Source organism: Sylvia atricapilla, chromosome 1, assembly GCF_009819655.1.
Source record: "Sylvia atricapilla isolate bSylAtr1 chromosome 1, bSylAtr1.pri, whole genome shotgun sequence".
NCBI classification, from domain to species: Eukaryota; Metazoa; Chordata; class Aves; order Passeriformes; family Sylviidae; genus Sylvia; species Sylvia atricapilla.
The window spans coordinates 44,178,609-44,200,997 of record NC_089140.1 but is presented as its reverse complement, the minus strand read 5'-3'; the positions used below and the strand labels follow the sequence as shown (position 1 = coordinate 44,200,997).

At 42.2% G+C, this 22,389-nt stretch overlaps 1 protein-coding gene across 4 annotated transcripts in view; it reads right to left on the bottom strand.

The window, feature by feature from the left end:
- The window catches only part of FYCO1 (FYVE and coiled-coil domain autophagy adaptor 1), a 41,711-nt gene extending 19,803 nt beyond the window's left edge, over positions 1-21,908 (bottom strand). Inside the window, exons 1-10 of one of the 4 annotated variants that reach the window (XM_066321041.1) lie at positions 21,761-21,908; positions 12,343-12,519; positions 10,709-10,815; positions 9,475-9,600; positions 7,247-7,353; positions 6,239-6,382; positions 5,414-5,507; positions 2,375-5,005; positions 1,406-1,498; positions 268-386 (exon numbers count right to left, since the gene is read on the bottom strand). In XM_066321041.1, the coding sequence (XP_066177138.1) occupies positions 268-386; positions 1,406-1,498; positions 2,375-5,005; positions 5,414-5,507; positions 6,239-6,382; positions 7,247-7,353; positions 9,475-9,600; positions 10,709-10,815; positions 12,343-12,397 (3,476 nt within the window). In that variant the 5' untranslated portion in view covers positions 12,398-12,519; positions 21,761-21,908. Of the gene's footprint in view, positions 1-267; positions 387-1,405; positions 1,499-2,374; positions 5,006-5,413; positions 5,508-6,238; positions 6,383-7,246; positions 7,354-9,474; positions 9,601-10,708; positions 10,816-12,342; positions 12,520-21,760 lie in introns of those variants that run through there. The other 3 variants (XM_066321050.1, XM_066321022.1, XM_066321032.1) reach the window with 3 other exon arrangements.
- Between the last annotated feature and the right edge of the window lie 481 nt (positions 21,909-22,389).

Below are 22,389 nucleotides of genomic sequence, written 5' to 3'. Positions count from 1 at the left end.
TAAAATGTCTTTCATGAATTTATATCAGCTAAATTAACAATAGAGTAAAAACTAAAGTGTGCATTCACGTGTGCTGGATAATTTCCATGTTTCTCATCTGAAGTGTCAATCTGATATTCCCTGCCAGTGCCCATGAACTATTTGTTTTATACAGACTCTGTGACATACGGTATTTCATAAACCATGGCAATTTTCAATTTGTTTTGATTATTGTCCCCTTGCTTGGCCTCCAAATAACCAGCTTCTGTAAAGAACCCAAACTCTCACCTTTCCAAGAGTTCTCGAAGAGAAGTCACTTCCTCTTCCTTCTGCAGCCGAGCAGATTCTGATTCTGACAGCTGTTCTCTTGCTTCATCCAGCTTTCTACACAAACTCGTGTTTGCAGCCTAGTAAAATGAATTACTGTATTTCCTTACATATGAAAACAAGACTTTACCATGCACAGGACAATTACCAAGACAGCTAACAATGTTTTAAAAGAATCAGTTACAGCCAAACGACCAATTAAGATATTATTGTATAAGCAGGCACTAATTAGTTGTGTACTATTGACTGATTACTTCTGTCACACTGAATAAGGGATACACGCTAAAGTAAGACAGTGTTAAGCCTGTAACTCTTGTTAGTCCATGTCAGTTGAGTTTTTGCCTCCTTATCAAGAAAAATCTTTTAAAAATAATGGCAAAAGAATATACCCTGAAAGCTTTTTTACCACCTAAAAGCTTCAAAAGAGAAAAATTAAATAGGAGAAAAATGTTGTTCATTAAAGCCCATATGGAATATGAAGGACAATCAAAAACAACCTAAGTTCTTTCACAGCTAGACTCTCCAGAGAAGTCTGCCAAACTTGGAGTCCTTAGGGAACTTACCTAATTGCATCTAAAGATACGTATTTCTCCTAGCAGGCAAGGCCACACCAACTAATCTTAACTTCCTTCTTTCTGGATTTCTTACAACTCAGTATGACCCTTCTAACTCAAGTATTTGATAAACTTATTGCAAAAACTCCGTTTTTTTTCTGGCTGGGTTATTTCTCAGCCACATTAATTCTCAAATTCAGTGCCCTTTGCAGCCTGCAAATAGAAGGCTCTACACATGTGGCTGTATGGGAATGCAAAGCCTAAGAACGACACATCTTAAACCTGCAAACCTGCACCCCCATTTAAGAAGAAAACATGTAGCCAGGTCTTGCATAAAACCTGACCAGCTTTCAAGGTAGGACAAATCCTAAGTGACATTCAGTGGCTGTCAGATTGCCCAGTATTTTGTCTGCAGCACCTGTATTTATACAAGGGCATTCTCAGACTCACAGCCAGTCATCAGAAATGCTGCTTGCCTTCCCAGTTGTAACACTAATGCCTGCTGACACAAACACCTCTGGTTTTAATTCAGATCAAGCACCTACTTGTAACTCTGTAATCTCTTCCTCCACTGCATGCTGTTGTCGCCTCTGCTCCTCAAGTTGCTCTCTTACTTTCCCACACTCCTCACTGACAGCCTGGCAGAGAGAGGGAACCAGTAGTTAATAATCCTCCAAGCCACCCTTTTACCTACAAAATTCCCAGCTGAATTATGAGTGCTCTTACTGCCATGCATGGGATAAATGCAGTGCCACTGCCTCATGAGAGATAGCTAAAAAGACACTCAACTCTTGCAATCAAGCAAACTCACTTTATGGTGGCACATTAACTGTGTTTTACTGTTACTTTTCATAGGCTGTTGCAATTCTCAACAAAAAGGTCAGATCCATGCAGTGGCATAAGCCTCTGATCAACCAGCAATCTTAGACATTTTATCAGAATAGAAAAGCAAACACAATGAAATCTTCAGCCTTTAGGTGTGCTGTTTCATATACACAGGGCTGACTCATGCTTTTTTGGAAGCAAAACTTTGACCTTCCCAGCTGCAGCCTTGAGCAACTGAAAGAAAAAATACATGGGGGAATTAAATGCAAAAGCAACTGGTCTCAGTTTAAGTTTCCTTTCATCAAAATCAGTTCTTAGGAGAAGCAGTGTTATAAGCGTGAGGAATGGGTCTTGAAATGTTTCTAGAATAAAAGGAAACAATCACAGCTGTGACCAGGGGGACAACCAATGCCACCTTCAGTGCCAATGCAAGAAATCATCACCCTTGTAGTACTGACTTGCTTTTTCACCTGGCCTCTCCACTGTACATGTCCATAAAACTCTGAGGAGTTATTTTACCTCAGATAGGCCTAGGTCATGAGCACAGAGACATTTTCAGATTCCCAGGCTAAAGCTAGTTGCATGTTAGTCTCAGAGCCTGACCCACACAAACCTTAGGATTTCATGCAGTAATAGCTGCAGCAGACGGTAAAGCAGCTCCCTCAGCTATAGTAATTACATTAATTTACCTTGAATTTTGTCTGATAATTTAGAATCTCTGTGCTCATTTGAAATTTTACTGCAGACAGCTCTTCTTGGCTGGTCTCTTGGAAACTCTGTGCCTGTTGCTTTATTGTCTCCAGCTGCAATTGCAGACTTGGGACAGCTGAAGCACACATTTGAGCCTCCTCCAATTTCTCTTGCAGGCTCTTGTTCTCCTCTCTGAGATTAGAGATGTCAAGCTTCAGCTTCTCCTGTTGCTCTGCCGCCTCTTCTTCCAGTTTTTTGAACCTTTCTGTGGCCTGGGCCAACTGCTCTTCTGCATCCACCTTTTCAGAGGTCAATGCACAAATCTGAATACCAAGTTCAGCCATATCAGTGTTGGTCCTGTGGAGGAGATCTTTATTTTCTTCATTTTCCACTGTAGCATTTTCCAAATACCGCTTAACCTTAGACAGCTCTTCCTTTAGATTCATCAAATTATTTTCCAGCTCAGCTTTTTGATGGGCTGTTCTCTCCTGCTCTTTTTTCAGCTTTTCTTCCCTTTCTTTATATTGCACCAGTTCTTGCACATGATTTCTGTTGAGAGACTCACTCTGCTCTTTCAGCTGCTGGACAAGAGTCTTCTGCTCACTCAAGACAGTCTCAGCAACTGCCAGCTCACCTCTCATCCTCTCTCTCTCATCAGTGGCCTGCTGAAGCTTGACTCGCAGATCGAGGACTTCTGCCTGCAGCCTGGACACTTCACCTCGGTTGACCTCCAGCTGCTCTTCACTCATGGTCAGTCTGAAGGACAGCTCCTTTGCCTCCTTCTCCAGGGATGCTGCCTGCTGTAGTTGCTGTTTTTCCACTGATTCCTTTTCTGATGTGAGAGATTCTATAAGTTTTGTCTGATGAAGACATGTCTTTTCAACACTGAGCTTTTCTATCTCAAGAGTCTCTGCTTTCTTCCTGTATCTTTCAGCTTCTGCTCTTAGCTGCTGACACTGGCTCTCCATGCCCTGCAGTTCTACTTCCTTCTCTGTGAGCTGTGACTGGAGACACTCTTTGCTTTCCTTCAAGGAGTCCAAGCTTTTTTCCATTTGTAAACTATGTTGTTTGGCACTCTTCAGCTGTGCTTCAAGTGAGGTGTAAGAGTCCTTGGAGGTCTCTTCTCTTTGCTTTAGTTCTTCATATTCTGAGCGCAGAGCCTCCAGCCTCTCCTCTAGAATTTGGCTTTGCCTCCTGGCATTCTGCAAGTCTTCATCCAGCTGTTTGTTCTCACCCCGGAGCTTCTTCTCTTTTTCATCAACTGACACCAGGGCATCATCTATCTCACTCTGAAGTTGTTTCTCAGAGGCTCTCAACCTGGCTATGTCAGCTTCTAGGGAAGCTTTAGAAGCTTCCAGATTTTTCAGTTTTTCTTCCATCTTCTTCTTAGACTGCTGCAAATTCTCATTCTCTGCTTTCAGTTTCCTCCTTTCCTCATCCAATTCACTCACTGCAGAGTTTTGCTGCTCCATCTGTTCTTCCAGCTCCTTGACTTTCTTCCCAAGATGCTCCTTCTCAGACATGAGTTTCTGGTTTTGCTCCTGAAGGCTACACACAGTCTGACTCACCTTTGTTAAGCGACCCTCCTGTTGTTCAAGTTGCTCTGCTTGCCACTGGGATTCCTGCTTCAGTGCTCCTTCCCTCCTACCATACTCCTCCTCAAGTTTCTCTTTTTCCTTCCTGGCTTCCTCAAGATTTTTTTCCAGTGAACCCACCTGAGCCAGCGACCCCATTACCTGGGTCTGGAGCTCAGCCATCTCCTTTCCTTTCAGAGTCAGGGCCTTCTGAAGTGCATCCTTTTCCTTTGCCATGGTCTCCAGGCTCCCAGTCAGTTTTTCACTCTCTTCTTTGGAGTTAGCAGTGAGGCTACTGTATCTGGATTCCAGTTCCTTCCGTGCCTGTTCTTTCAGCAGCAGCTCCTCCCTCGCTGCTTTCAGCTGAGATGCATGTTCGTCACTGAGTCTTTGCATATCTGCCTTTTCCTTTTCCATCTCCTGAAGCTTCTCTAACAGTGCCCGTATTTGTAGGGCAGAGTCATACTGGGCTGTGGCTTGCTGTCCCTTTTCATCCAAGACAGCATCAACTTTTGCAAGGAGGTTGAGGTTCTTCTGTTCTGTGGAACTCAGCTTGGCTTTGAGCTCATCAATGCAAAGATCCTTCACAGCAATCAAAGCCCTAGAGGCCTCCAGCTCCTGATTCGAAACCTGCAATTTTGAGGCACAATCTTCCTTGCTGGTCAACAGCTGCTCCACCTTTGTTGAGTGTTCCTTCTGCTGCTCCCCTGCATTCAGTTCCAGTGACTGTAGGCATTTCTGCAGGTCATGGACAGTGCTCTGAGTGGAGTGTGAGACCTCACACTGCTTCTGTAACTCTGTGATCATCTTTGTCAGCCGGGAGTTCTCCTCACTGTAGTTATTGCTCTTCTCCTTTTCTATCTGTACTTGTTCTTTTTGAAGGCTGACAGCTGCCTGGAGCTCCTGGTTTTCAATTTCTAGCTGGTGAATACGATCTTGAAGTTCCCTCTGCCTCAGCTCAGCCTGGTCAAGTTCTAAACGCATCTCTTCGTAGCCCTCAAGGTGTTCAACATTTAGTGAGTTATTTACATCAGGGCTGGAAGGAAACTCTTGTGCCTAAATGAACAGAAGGAGAAAATCAGAAAGTTAAAGTAGCATTAAACACTCATTTAAATGGTGTGCTCAAATGAGAGCAAGTTCAGATTCTGAATGTACAGCGACATTATGTGTTGCCTTCATAGGACTACAAGATATCAACTTGTAGGAAATGGGGTTTGTTTTCCCAAAAGATAAATGAAAACATAACTATCTGCAGGTAGCCTTCTGAACATGTTTTTTTTTCTTTTACAAGATTTGCATTTAAGTTGAAGCAGCCGACAGAAAATTCCCTTTAATTTAAATAAAATTGCTTTTTGCAGTTTAGATGATAAGACTCATAACCATCATAAAACTATTAAGTTCTCTGGAACTATGTCAACCAAAGACCTATCATGACATATAAACATTTATTTGTTATTTGCTTACCTGCAAATAATTGCTCACTAAACTGCTCATGCTGGAACTACGACTTGGGGGCTTCCATAAATATGCTGAAGATCCAAGTGAGGACAGAGTCCTCCTGTTGATCACACAGAGAAACAATATCTGAGATAAGTCTAAGCACATATATGTGTGTCTTGCTACTTGCATACGTAAGATTTACGTAGTGGTAACTACCACGTAAAACACGACATAACTGCACCTGCTGTCTCAGCCAGCAACCACTGAAGTTGATGGAAAATAAGATAGGGATATCCAAGGCACCTATAGAAAAGGTGATGGGGCTGGGAGCTGTAACTTCCCCCATCCACAAGAACCAGCTGTAAGGAATTGCATTGTTGTGAGGCGGCGGCTCAACCAGATGGTGGCAGCAAAGGGCCCAGGGAACCCCCATGGATACAAATGAATCTGGACGAGACCTGGTAGTTTTTGTTAGCCCCCACTTGCAGGTGGAATCACCATGGCTGCAAGTGAAGCACGCTGCTTGGCAGTACAGTCACTACGTGTCTCAGCTCTTGAAACAGAGGGAGCTAAGAAGATTGCTTCGTGTGCCCGTATAGATGAGAATAGTTTGGGCCTAAACTGCAGCTACTGGAAGTGTCATGTTACAGAGCATCATCTCTGATTGCTGGTGCTCAGGATACTGAACGAGAAACAGGACAATTTGGTCATGGATTAATCACATGGAAAAAGTCTATACCTGCTCAAACACAAGTATTCCTACCCTCAGAAGCAGAAGCTTTTACAGATTCAGCAAGCAGGTGTTTTACGTCCTTGTAAATACAAAATCACAATGTGGCTCCATCTTACCTGGCAAATGCTGGCCAAGCAGCATCTAAATCATAGCCTCTTGATGCCAAGTCAAACTGAACATCAGTGAGCTCATAGAGTTGACCCACAATGTCAGAACTCATTTTGGAATTCAGAAATGGACTTCTTGCATAGTACCAGTCACTTGAAAACAAACAAACAAAAAAGAAGTAATACCCATTCATAAGCAAAAGCGAAGCACCAGTTTCTCTTACAAAAATAACCCTACATCATTATTCACTCCACCTCAGAAAAACTATGATACAGTATTCTGAATACAAACGAAAACAACCGGACCCACCACACAATATCCCATCCCTTCCATGTCAATGAAATTAAACAAATTCCACATAAATATCTTTAAAGGAGTCCCTGCACAAAGTATTTTTTCCTCTAGTGCTTGGGCAAATCACTGACAATACAAAATATTTGTTATACACTGGATAATCACACAGTAAATCAACTAAAGCACACATTTAATACATCAAAAATGAGGAACAGAAAGCAGCATCCAGAGTTAAACACATTGTGAAAATAGCTGGCTTTTTCTTAAAGCCCTAGCAGTATTCCTCCAACCAAATAAAACTATCACTGGAATTTCTTTGCCAAGGGCAAGTTGTTCCTTTGTGTGACCATCCACAGATACATGCAAATGCTTTCTGGGGCTTTGTGCAACACATCCAAATTAATCCTCTCTCATGGTGAATACCCCACCAAATCCAGGATCTTCAATCCTTATAAATACATCACCTTTGAAACTGACGTCCAGAAGCATCAGCACAACCTACTCCCCACATATTAAGGTGTAACAACTTTCAATCTTTACAAGCCCAAGATAGGTATGAACCAGTGACCCAGGCCAAAGGTCTATGATCCTTCATATCCTATTACTAGCTCTCTAAGCCAAACATTTGGAAGAGTTCCAATTTCTTTCAATAGCTGTTAGGTGATGTTGCTTGATCACACTGAGAAAACATCCATTAGTTAAAAAAGCACTTTGCTATTCACCTGGTCACTTTGGTGTTCATGAAACATTGCTGCAAGGTGTCTGCTAGCCTTTGGTGAACCAGGGAATAACGAAGAAATGCTCTTCCTTTTCCAAGAGAGGTTCTTAGCTGGAAAGGAGAAACCACAAGAAAAGAAAGTTAAATATAATTTGTGATCATGTAGAGACATGGCCAGAACAGACTACAAAGCAACACAAAAATACTCACAATAAGCAACTGTAATGGAAAAAGTTGTAAAGGAAGCTAGTAAGAATTGCCACTGAGAAACACCTTTTTTGTAATTCTGTCACTGGATGGAATCTTTTCAGAATGATGGATTTCCTTCTGCAGCTGGCTATTGTCCACTTTATAATAACATAAAAGGCACCACAGGACCAATTAGAATCATCTAATGTATTGAGTACCTGAGCACAGACTATGCTGAGGACAATTCAAAATATAAGGCAAATCTCAATGTGCCCAGAAAACGCAGAAGTGACTGTGTAAGTTACTGAAGATGTTTATGGCCACAGCTGGAAGAGCTTTAGGACAGATTTAGTCATAGAACAAAGAGGTACACATATACAAATATACATCCCCAAGGACACAGTACCCCCAGACAATGCAAAGAGCCTTTCTTAATACTTAGCCATTAAGTTGATTAAAATCTAATTCTTTCCTCAGACCAAGAACAGCTGCATCACCAAAATTAATCTTTTTATGAAGACAGCTGTTAAATCAACATAACGGGGAATCGTAAAGCTCAATACTGATTTTTTACAGCTATTGACTTGAAAAATTGATACCTTATTTTTACATCTGAACCATTTTCTGTCCTGCAAAATAGTGAAACACTGAATAGTTGTTTCATTTCTTCTTTCCATCCAAGTCAGTAATCAATTTAAGAATGGAAAAGGAATGTGATGAAAGAATTTCTCACCAACTAATGAAGTACATACATCTGTGATTTAAAATAGAAGCCAAGACAAATATTAGAGAAGCTGAGGCACAAGTTAATAGATTACTGTAAACTTTGCTTGAAAGGTTAGTGTGAAAGAAGGCTCAAAGGCCATACAAGCTTTCTTTCCGGGTGATCAGTATTCCACTGTCAAGTGAGAGCAATACCCTCAGCTTCCCTGGTTTTGCTGTTACTGGGCTTCTGCTCTGAAGTAACACAGGTTCTTCATTTAGCTCTGTAATCCACTACATACAAAAACGTTCCTTATAAATAGAACATGGATGAAATGTGAAGCAAAGAAAGCAACCGATTTTCGGTTTGAATTTTACAGGATACAAAGTGCAAAATACCATGGCCCCTAAGCACTAAGTATCCCAGAAACAGCAAATTTAATTTGCCACCTGGCTTTCACCCTCATTCACCCTGCAGATATCTGAACATTACTTCAGGGAGATGCTATCCATGCTCTGTGTACAGAAGCTTTACAAGCATTTTTTCCTAACTAGGCATATTTAGTGAGTATCTTAAGAACTGTTAAAAAACAACAACAAAACAAAACAAAAACAACAACAAAACAAAACAAAAAACAAAACAAAACAAACAAACAAACAAAAACAAAAAACAACTAACCAAACAAAAACCAAAAAACAACCCACCAACAACGACAACCAAAAACCACCAAACCCTGGAAGTCACAGAATTAAACCTATCCTTACTCCCATTGGTTTATCAATTTAAATTGTGATACTTTCTGTAAGCAATATGGAGAGACCAGAACAAATCTACATGATAAGAAGCAGAGGTAATAATTCACATATATGTAGCTACAAATAGCTAAAGACTATTTGACAAGGAAACAAACAAACCATACCACCTCCTACCGGAGGCTGGCTAGAAATCAGGGAGGCAGAGTATCTGGTATTGACAACGTTTTCCTGTTGACAGCAAACATTGTAGCTAAGGTGCAGTGTGTATAGCTGTAAAGATTTGGAAAGATTATGTATTCAGAGTAATCACTTTTTGAAAGGAAAGGGGAAAGACCAGAACTCACTGCTCAGTCTTTCATTTTACACTTCGAGCCAGTTCCTGCCATAAACTTTGCTGAAGATGGCACGCTCTTCCCTTGACTTAATTTTTCATTATAAAATTAGCAAAAAATTAGGGAAAAAAAACCAAGTTTTTTGCTATATGTTAAAAGCAGTGGGAGTTTTTTTGGTTTATTGCTGTTTCTCTCTGAAAAAAACATGACAAAACATAAACCACATATTCTGATGCTTAACTGATGTACTTACTTCTGTAATAGACTTGACAAAGCGGATTCCATCATTAGCTCCTTTGATTTTTGCCAGACAGTCACAGAAATAATCCCAGTAGTCTTTTCTGTTCCCCAGCAATGTGCTTTTTTCTTTCTGGTCAAACTTAAACCAGGAAAACAAAGTACAATGAGCAAAATTTAAATAGAAAAATATTTAGCTACTTGGAATCCTGCTCTTCTGCCAGCAGCATGAGTTTTCATGACTCCTCTTAGCTTTAGCCGATGCAGTCACAAAGGAAAGACACTGCACGATACTGATGCAATCCACCAGTTACAAAAGCTACTTAACTGACAGTAAGAGATAATAATGTTCTGGGTTTAAAATACAGACATCCATTCAAAACCCCTGAGACAAAGACTGGCAGCAGATTCGTCAGCTGTTCAAGAGCGAGGCACTAACAACCAGTTGCTGAGAGACCTGTGATTAAGTCTGGCAGTAGCACACACGTATGTACCAGAAAAATCTGCTCCAGCTAAATCATGTTCATAGCAGCAATGCAGCAAGGGTATGGACTGCACCTCAGACCATTTAAATCCCAAAGGATTTTTCAGTTTCTGCTCTGTCACCTCATTAAAACTCCCTTGCCTCGATTAAGGCTAGATTAGCATTTCTTGCAAATTAGAGCATTTGTTTCAATCAGAGACATGATTATGGTAAATGTGGACACCACACTATGCAAACTGAATTTCAGTTTGTCCAGCAGCGTCCTCTTTTATTTAACCTTAAGGGTGAAAAAAAAGCAGCACTCCAGAATAAAAATCAGTCTTTTGCCTCAAGCCTTCCATAGAATAAAAAAAAAACCTTCCAAAGCAAAATTGTTGAAAATTCTATACATTACTCACATCAACTATTTATTTTGCATTAAAATGTCCAGATATCATTGCCACAGTTTTTTCAGGTTTTTCTAATCTCAGGATAATTTAGCAAGATGTAACTTTAAAATCAAGCTCAGATCTTTCAGATCAATCAAGAAATGCCCTACATTTCTCAAATTTCCAGCGATGCCTTTTGATTACATTTATTTTCACTTGAAATAAGTATAATAGGCAGCACATATTTCAATCCTCTTATTACACAAAACAAAATAAAATAGAAACAGAGATTTAACTGGATATTTATGATTATTTGAGTTAAACCCCACATACTAAAGAGTTAGCAAGAGAAAATAAGCTTTGCTGGTGGATTACAAATGACATAAATCACTTTTTACCTGTAAAAGGTACTCAAGCTTGTAGGAGAATTTTTGCAAGTTGACGCTGTCATCTGTGATCGGTTCACCTCCTTCTTTAAATTCTTTACTTAATTCAGTCACTGCATCTTTAAAACAAGACACCAAAATAATTAACTAATGCAAAGGACATATAGCACTGAATCCATAAACAACTAAATAAATGCTTTCTTCATGGACATCCTGCATGTGGATTCATTTACTTTTAGTTGAAAAGTCTTAAGGACAGAACAAAAAAAGTTACTGATAAGCTTGCAATTTGAGACAACATATATGAAAATAGGACTTCAAACTGTGTGACTATGTTGAATGGATAATTTCTTCTTAAAAACATACTTAGCACTTATGACACTTAGCAAAATCTGCTAACAGACAATTGCTAATTGCTACCTCAGCAGAGGGAAGAGAAATAACTTTTTGCTGTTTCATGTGCACATTAAGGTATTGCCACAGGACAAACAGAATTCTGATTAGAAAGGACAAAGCATGTAATCTGCTAAAGGGGATCAGTAACACGAGAACAGTCGTTCCGTCAGCACATTTATCTTCTCCCTGCTTTATTCAGGAAGGTTCAGCTTGTGCTCATTACAAACACAAATGAAAAAATAATTTACATAAAAAATAAGCATACAGCAACTCCTCTTCCCTGAAATGTACACCCACAGTGTGTGAGGAAATCTCAAGTCAAAATACATTCTACTGGACACTCCAGCCCCAAAAGGATGTACTTCTCAGCATCAGAAATTACTGATTTTGAGCTTGCTTTGCCCCGGTCTTATACTCAGTTCAGGTGACTGAGTGAGCTTTAGCTCCCAGTCTCACTCAATAACCCTTTGCAAATTAAAATTCCGTCATCTTAGTAGTCACATGGATCTCCTTTTTTACGTTACAGGAAGATCTTGATTTTCAGCTTTGGTGCATGTACCTTTTACTTAATAAAAATTAAGAGTAAAAATATCAGAATCTTGGTATAGGCCACTGATTAGGACAGAAAGACAGCAGAAAAACTGTTATGAATGTGACACTAATTCTGCTTGCAACAGAACTGTTGAAAATGAGGTTGGCTACTTCTAGTGGAACACAGGTTCCACTGTGGCAAGAACAGCAGGTGTGATCTTCCAGCACCCTTCCTTTGGATCTCCTTTCCCAGCTAGGTTTGGCCTCCTGTTTTTTTCCCTTTCCACGTTAGTATCAACTCCACACCAGCTTCCCATTAAGGAAGGCTGAGTTTTAGGCCCTTTCTCCTTACTTCACATGAAGTCTTGTAGCAGCGCAGCTCTACGTATGCCAATGAAGTACTAGTTCACAATGCACACCTCACAAACTCAACAAACAACACACCCCCCCTTTCTTTAAATTGTAAAACTTATTTCTTCTCTTACATGTTTAAATTTACAGAATTTAAGAATTCATGGTCTTGCAGAATGTACAGCACTTGTCTCACAAAAAAAAAAAAAAAAAAAATCAGTCACAATGCACACCTTGAATTATGTTGGTACAGTGCTGCAGGAAAGAGTTACACAATTGAAAACACAACTCCTACTCTCTGATATTTAAACCCAGGAGGATGCAGGCCAGCCTCCAGGACATATCTGTCAGCATGGCACTCACTGTACCTTGCAAGTCTCTGATAATCCGCTGCAGCTGGCTTTCGCCACTAGTTGCTGCCATCTTGGAAACAAAAGGAACTCCCCTTCTGGGCTGTTAACCTTTGCATCCATCTAGATAAAAACAGCAGAGTTCATATCCTTGATGACCATTGGGCTGACGCTGATTATTTTTCTCTGTGACACCTGCAATTGTAAAAGTCAAAAATAAAATGAAAGTCTTTATCAGCTCAAATGAGTAGAAGAGAGGTGCTTTGGCGTTTTAGATCCTGTAGAGGAATGAATTCCAAGGCCAACCCTTTTCCAGGAATCTCCTTAATATTTTCTTCTAGTTTTCACTTTCCATTTCAGTTTTTTTTCAAGTTGTATCTTTCAAAACTACTAAGCAAACCTCAGAGAGCAATTTTCTCTGACTGGAGTTACAACACAGTTGGTGGTACAGCTCAGCTCTGGCTGGCATTTCACTCAATCTATCTTGTGACTCTGAGGGAGGTTCCAATGACATGTGATTTTCCCTCCACAAACCCTCTGCCAGATCTTCCCTACAGGCTGCAGAGTAAAAAGATAAGACAACTTCTCCATTTCAGAAAGACACTCAAGACACAAAGTAGGCACAGGCCAAGGAGTCAAAAATGCTGCATTCTTGACTCTGATATCGGAGCATATTTTTAATGTGCAAGACCTATTAAAATCTTTAGTACTGGAGTGTGATTTTAGCACAAGTAACACCTCTCAACCCCTTCTCAGAACCCACTGTTCCCTACACATGTAAGATGACACCACTTTATTTTAAACTCTGTTACAGCATCCCTGGCTGGATCAATATACCTTGCACCACCTTCTTTGCTTAGGATGAGTTATACTTGGCACTCACAAAAAATCTTTCTTAAGGTAAAATTAATTAAAAGCCTCAAACACCTTTACTAAAACAACTATGCCTGGGGATGCAATCTTTCAAATGCTAACCTGGGAACAATCACTCAAAGAAAAAAGCCACATAGAAACTATATAGGGAACTTCCTAAGCATCCTGTTCAAAGGTTGTTCAGAATTCTGTCTGCAGAGGTACAGCCAAAGTTTCAAGCAAAGGCAACATCCAAAGTATTGAATCTTCAGAAAAATTTGTGTTACATATCAGTGCTTTTGTTTTAATTCAAGCTGAACGACAATGAAATTAGTTGTAATTAAAATCTTACAAACTTTTGAATCTAATGTATTAGGCCACATTATTGTATCTCCTTTCTCTTTCCATTTCTTTCACTCCCAAAAGAGCTAAATTGGCATGGCTGAAGTAGGTGTCTGAATTAATCAAATAGGTCATCCTTCCTACCCTATGTATTAAGGCACTGCTAGGAAGTGATCCCGATGTGATCCTATACTCTTTTCTGTTTGAAACAAAGCAAACATTAACAAAGCCATAGAGACAGAAGCACATTAAGTATAAAGAGAAGGCTGAAATGAGGCTTACTTGTGTGTTTCTCTGCATACCTGTGCTTTGTCACATGCTAGCTTCCATTTCCATGTTTTGATTTTAGTTGTTATGTTATGACACATGTGTCATGTGAACCATGTTCTGTCTGGGGAAAGACCTTAGCCTGCAAAATCCCCACCACAACCAGTTGCTTCAAGGACAGAAGACCAGAACAGCACAGACCACCTGACCTGCAGTGCCAAACACAATTTTTTACCTTAAATCAACAATGTGACATGCCCAAGATTCCTATCTCCATGCTACGCAGAGACCATACAAAGTACTACACGTCTTGGCCCTTGCTGAGTTTGGGTACTACTGAAAAAAGCAAGAGTAACAAACTCAGAGAGTCAAGGTTTCCTTTTCTAAGCAGGCAGAAATATCAGCTGTATCTGTTCACTTTGGCAACTGTTACAGAAAGGAGCTTAAAAGTGAGAAGATTTTGCCATGTGGGCAATGGAAGCCAGGAAGTGTGGCCAAAACAACTGCTTTTCCTCACTCAAAGAGGGAAAAGAGCAAGGACCAACAAGGGAATCCTGCCTGTGCTTTCCAAAGGTCAGAATAAGCTCCCATTTAAGGCTCCAGAGACACAAAGGCTTTGCAAGAGGCATGCAAGGAAAACAGTGACTAGGCCAACTGCAGGCATCTACAGTGAGCCTAGGAGAGGAGGAAGTTGGGAACTGAGCCTTTATTTTGCAATAACCAGTAGGGAAGTGGGACACTGGGCATCCTATGGCAGCCAGGCACAGCAGGAGACCTTGTCAAGTGGTAATTCTCAGCAGGGTGCACAAGCACCCTAGAATTCCCTAGAAGAGGACTAAGTCAGTTCAGAGTTTCCCCAGCCCCATTAGCACTGTTTAAATCAGCGTGTATGCCCAGAGGCCACAAATAAAGGACTACTGGGTGCACAACAGGTCAGGGGCCAGTGCAAGAGAAGGCTCTGTGCTCCCACTGGGTTGATCTTATTGTGCCAAAGCAGCCTAAGATACACAACTTTATTCCTCTTCAGATTTCCTAGGTAGAATGTGAGAACCCTGAAAAGAAACTACAACTCAGCTGGAGGCATGAAGCTGCACAGCCCACTCCTCTGCCTGCTCCCTGACACCTCTTTTCTCAATACCTGGAGCAAGGTCTCACAGTTTTCCCCTTCCTTGCATTAGCTCCCACAGACGAGATATGCATTTATGCCCTTCTCTTCCCAGAGGTGATCATCTGACACGGGCTTTAGGTATTAGGTATATATATATATTTTTGCATAGGGCAAATGTGCTGCCTTCTCCTCTTCTTCTCCTTATTCTACTTCTTCTCCTTTTCCTACTTGCCTTCTCCTCAGCAAAATGGGGAGAGAGGTTCTTCTCGCCTGCATGGTCCTTCCAGAGGTGTTCTTAGAAAATGCAGTCCATCCCATAGAAAGGTTCAGAGCTCTCACTTCCTATGGCAAAGAAAGCTGATAACATATCTTAACTGGTTTCCCACAATTTCAAAACAGGAAGAGCTTCTGTAAACACCTGATGCAGTCCTTCCTGATTACAGAACATTTTGCCCAAAATCTTTAATTCCTCCAGAATTCTCTGTTCCTCCAGCATTTCCTATCCTACAATGCACACCTGTAAATATTTGCTTTGTGAAAGCAGCATGATACATTCCTCAGACACGAGTGACCTTCTGTGGGTCGAGAGCTTTTTAGGTGATGCATTGTTACTTCTTATATAACAGCACTGGACTAAGGCTGGTGGCATTAACTTGCCCAGAACTGCTGAGCTGCAATAACACCAGTGCAGCTACCCTAAGGACCTGGCACAGAGGAGGCAAGACAGGGCATGCCACCAATCCCTCCTCGCAGTCCTGGGCCGTGCCTGCTGATCTCTGAAGGTGGTTTCTGCCGCTAGTGTGGGGGTGGCAATCTTCTTTACAGAGGAGGATATCCTGGTGATTAAAAAAAGAAGCAGAAAGGAAATAGCCCACATACTGGAAAAGGAAAGATTTACCTGAAGGGGAGTGAGACACATATAAAACAGGCAACGAAGTATGACTGTAATTAAACTGGTTAGTGAAGTAGCTACAATGACCTACATTTACTCTGATTCTATAAAATTTATCTTCATCTTCTACATCATGTCTGCATCTCCAGCAGCTAGCTTTTTATGATTTTATCAATTGGTCAGTTTTAGCCAACCTTGACAGAAGGTAGCCACCTTCAAAATATTACACTTCTCCACGTGCAATGAAAACAGGAAACAGGGAGGATGTCCATGAGCAGAGCATCTGAGCATTGTTAAAAATGCTACAGTGAGACCTCCATTATAGCCTGAAATCAGAGAATCCACTCCCCACCCAAGTGTGTTTTCAGTGTGCAGTAAGAACAGAGCTCACACTGCAGACTTGGTGTAATTCAGATAAACAGTAAACCAGATTTTCAAAAACTATTCATTGGAAATCAAGATACACTACTTTCTATTGCTTATGAAAATATTTCTTGTTAATATGATTACTCTGGTCTAGTCATTCCAAACAAGGGCACTTCATCACATGGCCCCAAATGGTATCACAAGACTTTTAATTATTTGATGCCCCAAATCCTATGCCTTTTCTAACATCCTCTATAAAACAGGCAAGTGAGTATACTGAGACAAATCCTACTTTTGTGAATCACAACTTTAGCTGTGTTATTCCTTTGGGTAGAGTGAACATGATATATTCTATAAAAGCAGATGCTGACTGATAACTGCAAGGCACACTATGGGGAAAAAAACCCCAAACAACCTACCTGGTCATCTCCAGCTGGCTACAAGACACACTGACAAAAGACACTGAATACAAACCTCGTGGCAAAGATGAAGGAAGAACTGCGAAAGTCCCTAACTCTCAGGACTGTAACAGCACTGATTTAGTTAAATAATTTCATTCCAGTAATTAACTGAAAAAAACTACTTTGTACTTTGCTGTTGCAGCAAACATAGAGCCCCAGTGAAATTCACAGCAGCTGTGATACAGCTTTTCTCATTTTATTTACCATGCAGGCACATAGAGTTGCACATCCATAAAGCTGGAAGTAAGGGTCTGAGGTACAAAAAAGACAGCATGATTCTTCTGTCATGCACACACATGCTTTTCACAGAGCAACTCAACCCTTTGTGCTTTAACGCTGCATACAAAGATACGGGACTGATAAAAACACACACTGGACTATATTAAATAGGAGGATTAAAAGCAAAAGGCAGGCACAGCCTGAAACATCACTAGGGTTTCCATTCCGAGAAGTGGAATTTTCTTTTTAAATTAATCATTCCCCTTCATTTTCTATGCCAACAAGCATTTCAGTGACAAAAACATGATTTGGGAATATAAACCATTAGCTAATAAAAGACATCTCGCAGAAAACACAGAAAAAAACCCCAATATTTTTTGTCCAGAGAAACAAATTCTCAGAGTATCATAACATACCCAAAGAGAGTAACTGGATGAAGTGCATAAAAATATTCACATTTCACAAATGCTTGGCAAAGAAGGAGTATTTTTATAGTTAAGGACTCCTTACAATAAAGCCATTTTGTGGCTTTTTTCCTGTGCTTTAGGAATATTTGCATTTTACAGCATAAGAACACAAGCAAATGACATTCATAAAATACTGCTTGTATCCCATACCTGACAGAAGAGACTGACACAAAAGAATCAGTAAAGTTTTGAATTTGTTTTGTAGAATCTTCCCTATTCTATGGACAACTGACCTACATTCCACTCCTTTTCCTTGTATTTGCAACCTCTTCTTAGAAAAAGATCAAAACTAGGCAACAGACAAGAGGATACAGCGACACAGTAAAAACTGCATGAGACAGAGTTAATTTTTAACCTTGAGTGAACAAAGCTGGCACCCTAACAAATTTTTTTAATGCTGCACCTACCAAACTGGATCTCCACTCTAACACCTGGCTTGAAACCTTTTAAAATCTTACACTGTACTTTGCCAAACAGGACAGATCTATCAGACCTGGGACACAGATTCCTGGCTTGGAGAATACTGTTTTGTCTCTGATATTTCTTCACATCAATAGCTGTTGAACAACATGAACTCAAAGACCATTTTTTTGCCAACAACACCACAGGGATGGGCCAGTACATATCTCACAAAGACAACCTTGTCTCAGGTCTATCTCATGATGACAGAACTTCCCTGTTTGAGGAAGCAGTCAGTTTACAAAGAGAAGAGCTCTCTTCTGATAACAGGAATTTCACAAGTATCACTTTTAACAACCTTCTCTGCCCTCTTCTCTTAGGACACGCTAGACCTCACCCCATGTCAGGAATGCCATACTTTGTTTACCACCATCTATCAATTAACCCGACCATAACTCTCCCAGTGACCTGCTTCTCCACGGCTGCTCCCATCCCTCCCTATTTCCCTCCTCCTGGGAGAAGGTACCCCTGCTGTCTCAATGCCTGCATGGTGAGCTGGAAAGACAGAATTCATCCAAAAGTGAAAAAAGTTTTCCCGCCTTCATGCTCTCATTCTCCTAAACAATTCTCCCTGTGTTCCTCCCTGTCACAAAATCTGCCCTTTCTCTCTATAACTCACACAACTATTTAAATGTCTTACACATTCTTCAAGCCAGGCACATGACACTCAGGTGCTACTCTGAGGAACACCATGGAGACACCTACAGAAATAGAAACACCAGAGGACTTCCAGCTGCAGAGGAGCATTTGGTGATTCATGACACTCAACTCGCTCATTGTACCAGCTTGGAGACTTAAAAAAATCTCGTGTTTTTCAGGTCTCCAAATTTGGTCTTGAGCCTTGTTAACTTCCTCAGCAAGCTTGGCCTGACTAAAGTATATGTCAACCACATCTGAAACTTCGGAATAGTTAAAAGCAGCAACCATTACACCTTTAAACTGTAAAGCCCATTTAAATTGGCTTTAAGTGGGATCTTCCCTTAGCAGCATTTTTTTACCTCTGTATCTACCGTTGCACTGTGTCCCTCCAAGCTGAGGTTTCAGAAGTACTTTGAAAAGGCTTCCTCCAGCTAATGGTTTTGGGAAGTCTGGCAGATGGGTCTTGAGTCTTGCCCACTTGTAGCACCTCACATAATCTTCCCTCCAGCCAGCAGCTCCCCAGAATAACTCCTGGCCTATATGCAGTTCCCAGTGAAATACCAATATACAACACTGAAAATTACAGGTTTTAACCCCACACATGTAGACCAAACAGAGGGCGAGGCAAGCAAAAACCATGCTGAGACAACCCAAACTGACAGGTCACTGAGTGAGTCATGCTGCCCAGAGTCAACAAAAAGAAGTCTTGTTTTACTTCCTCTGTAGTAGGAAGCACGGAGTATTTCCTCTCTCCCTCTTTTCTTGTGAGTTTTCCAGTGAAGGTCATCCTTTTTTTGAGGGGGGTGGGAAAAGGAAATTTCAGAGTTACAAATCCCAAAGATTTAGAAGCATTTGGAGGAGAGGCCTGTATGAGACTGTCCTGCTGGGTGGCTGGGAGGAGACAGGCTCACAGATGACGCAGGCTTGGCAAGAGCCCAGTTATTTGGGATATCCTGATCCAACCGGTTCACTTTCGAAACCTAAACTGGCTTGTAGCAGTAGCAAGACCTTTCCTGTCTTCACCCTTCTTCCCAGCAGGACTCATTCAGGGGTTAACTGTTTGTAAATATCTGCTGAGGTCACTATAACACCAACCAACACAGAATACCAGCGTGGGCAAAAGTATTAAACCAAAGGAAAGGCACACAACTCAAGATCCTGTGTTTGCACTGAGATCCAGGCACTTTGCATAGAAAGTTCTGTTCCTCCTACCAGTGTTACAAACTGTAAAACCTTCTTCAGAATACATTTGGACAAAGGATTTTAAATTATTATAGAATTTTTGGACAAACAGCCACCTCTCCATGGACAAAATGGAATTACTACATCAAAATATGAATTAGACAAAAGCTGCCAAAGTGTCCTTGCACTGGCAAAACCAAACAAATAAACACACAGTAATACAAATAAATAAATTAAAATATAATTTAAAACAGTAAAAACACTTAGGGCTTTTACAGTTCCCTTAAGTTTAATAATCTTAAGAACATGTAAAGATTAGTAGAAGGGTTGGGTATTTACCTGACAAATAAACAATTGTTAATTTTTACATCTGATCAGCTAAGAAAAACAAATAACAATCACAGTTAAAAACAATTTCAGAACTTTTTTCCTTGGTTCCACCACATAATTTCTGTAATTTTACATACTTTTTTTTACATCTTGACTAGTTTTCTCTCCCTAGTTGTTTCTTTAGGTCTTGATCACCCACCAAACAAGTCTTAGAGGAACCTAGCCTCCAGGATATTGCGACAAATTCCTATTCCTTTTATGTAACCCGCTAGCAGTGGAGAGACTGCAAACATAATACACTCTTTCACTGTTATCAAATGGTGTACATAAGAGACTCCTTTATACAGGAAAATCAGGCTCCATAACTAACAGGTTCTTGAAAAGTAGTAGTGAAACTACGTTTACAACAAATGCTGTCAAATATATATATATATATACTATAGACATATATAAATGCAGTACAACAAGGAGAGCAAAACTGCTATCACTTGTTTTGCACCACAGTATCTTAAGATACAGCTTTTTAACTGCAGGGCAGTCTCCTAAATGTGAATGTTGGGAAACACTATTTGGAAAGTCTAGAACATTTTTTAAATTCAAGCACTCCCATGAGGACCATTGGAAGACTCCAAGAAACTGCCCTGCACACCATAAAATCTGGAAAACATAAAATACTGCGGCATGGCAGTAAGAGGGAACACACTGCCATGTTACTAACAAGACAGAGAACATGGTTTAACCTGAAAGTTTCATCCTAGCTCGCCTTCACGAGCATACAAAGTCAGAGCTGGATAAAATCACCCACTTTCACGCTTCAGCATTAAAGTGACAAAGACCTGGTACTTCTCCCTCCGTTTCAACTTGAAATTTAAAACTTGACGCTTGGTTTCAAAGTGTCAGGCAGAACCAGGAGAGTGAAATCTACAGCTGACCAACTCTGTGTGCCAAACCGAGCTTGTGAAAACCAGCAGCAGGCTGGATGCAGTGACCCGGACAGAAAGCAGGGCCCTGTGCCGGGGCAGCTGCAGCAGCAGGGGATTCACCAGCTTCCAGAACACGGCACAGCCCCTCCACACCCGACTCACCACCGCAGCACCTCTGCCCGAGTGGAATCCAGTGTCCAAAGGCGGCAGACAACCATTTCACTAAAACCTTGGGTTTTTTCCTTCCCCTCGCTCACTCTGGATTACCAGGATCAACATAAGCCGGAGGAGGAGGGCCGGCTGCAAACCCGGCATCTGCTCTGGAGACAGCCCCAGCCGTCCCGTGTGCCAGCAAAACTCTCTCCCTATCCATCCGCCGGAGATTTGCCGACACAAGGGCAAAGTGGGATTAGGGCCGCGGCAAATATTTGCCTGTCAGCACTTTACAGCGGGGTGAGGGCACGGGCACGGGCGGGTGTTTGGTTTCCAGCAGGGTGACTCCGCTCCCCCTGCAGCTGCAGGAGGGCAGAAAACAGAGGGCAGCGCTGATGTCGGCCGAAAGTCAGCGTTCACCGGGGTACATGACGACACTTCAGGGGACCGGGTCTAGGAGGTGGCCCTGAGGGACCGGGACTCCCCGTTCGGGGGGGCTCTCAGGCGATGACAGCCAGCATCCAGCCCAGGGCGGGCCGATGTGCCCCGGCCATGCCCGCGCTCGCCCCGCCGCTCAGCTAACCCGGGCACCCCCCAAGGCGCCCGGCAACTCTCCCCGCGGGGCTCCTCCCCTCGAAGCCGAGCTCGGCGAGGCAACAAGTGGAAGCCGCCGAAGTCACTTCCCCCTCTCCCCGCCAGCTCCCTCCGCCCGCCGCCTCCCCGCCCCCGGCCCCGCCGCGCTCCCTCAGGGCTGTGCGGGAGCGCTCGCTCGGTACCTGCGCGGCCGCGGCCGCCATGTCGCGCTGAGGCGGCCCGGGGCGAGGCTCCGGCGCTCCCCGCCCGACTACAAGTCCCGTGAGGCCGCGGAGGGGCCGCCCCACAGCCGGGGCGGTGTCCGCCTGCGGCGCCGGGGTGCCCGGAGGCGGCGGGACGGAGCGCCGCGGGCAGGGCTGAGGGGTTCGGAGCGGCTCTGGGCGGGAAATCGCCGCTTTCGGCCACGGCTGCAGCGTTCCTCTCGGGGAGGCTGGTGCTTCTGGTGCACTCACGCAGGGTCGCTTTTTACAGAGTCAAAGAGTTGTCAGGGTTGGGCTGGACTCCGGAGACGCCTGATCCAAGCCCCTGACAAGGCAGAGTCACCTCGAGCAGGTGACACAGGGACGCGTCCAGGTGGGTTTGGAATGTCTCCAGAGAGGGAGACTCCACAACCTCCCTGGGCAGCCTGTTCAGTGCCCTGCCTCCCGTAATGTAAAGTTCTGCCTCACGCTGAGGTGAAGCTTCCCTCTGTTCTGGTTTATGGCCATTGCTTCTCGGCCTGTTGCAGGGCACCACTGAAAAAATAATGTTTAATAATTTTTTTGTTTGTTTTAATACTTTTTAATATTGGACTGAGTGTCGCTTTTAGATC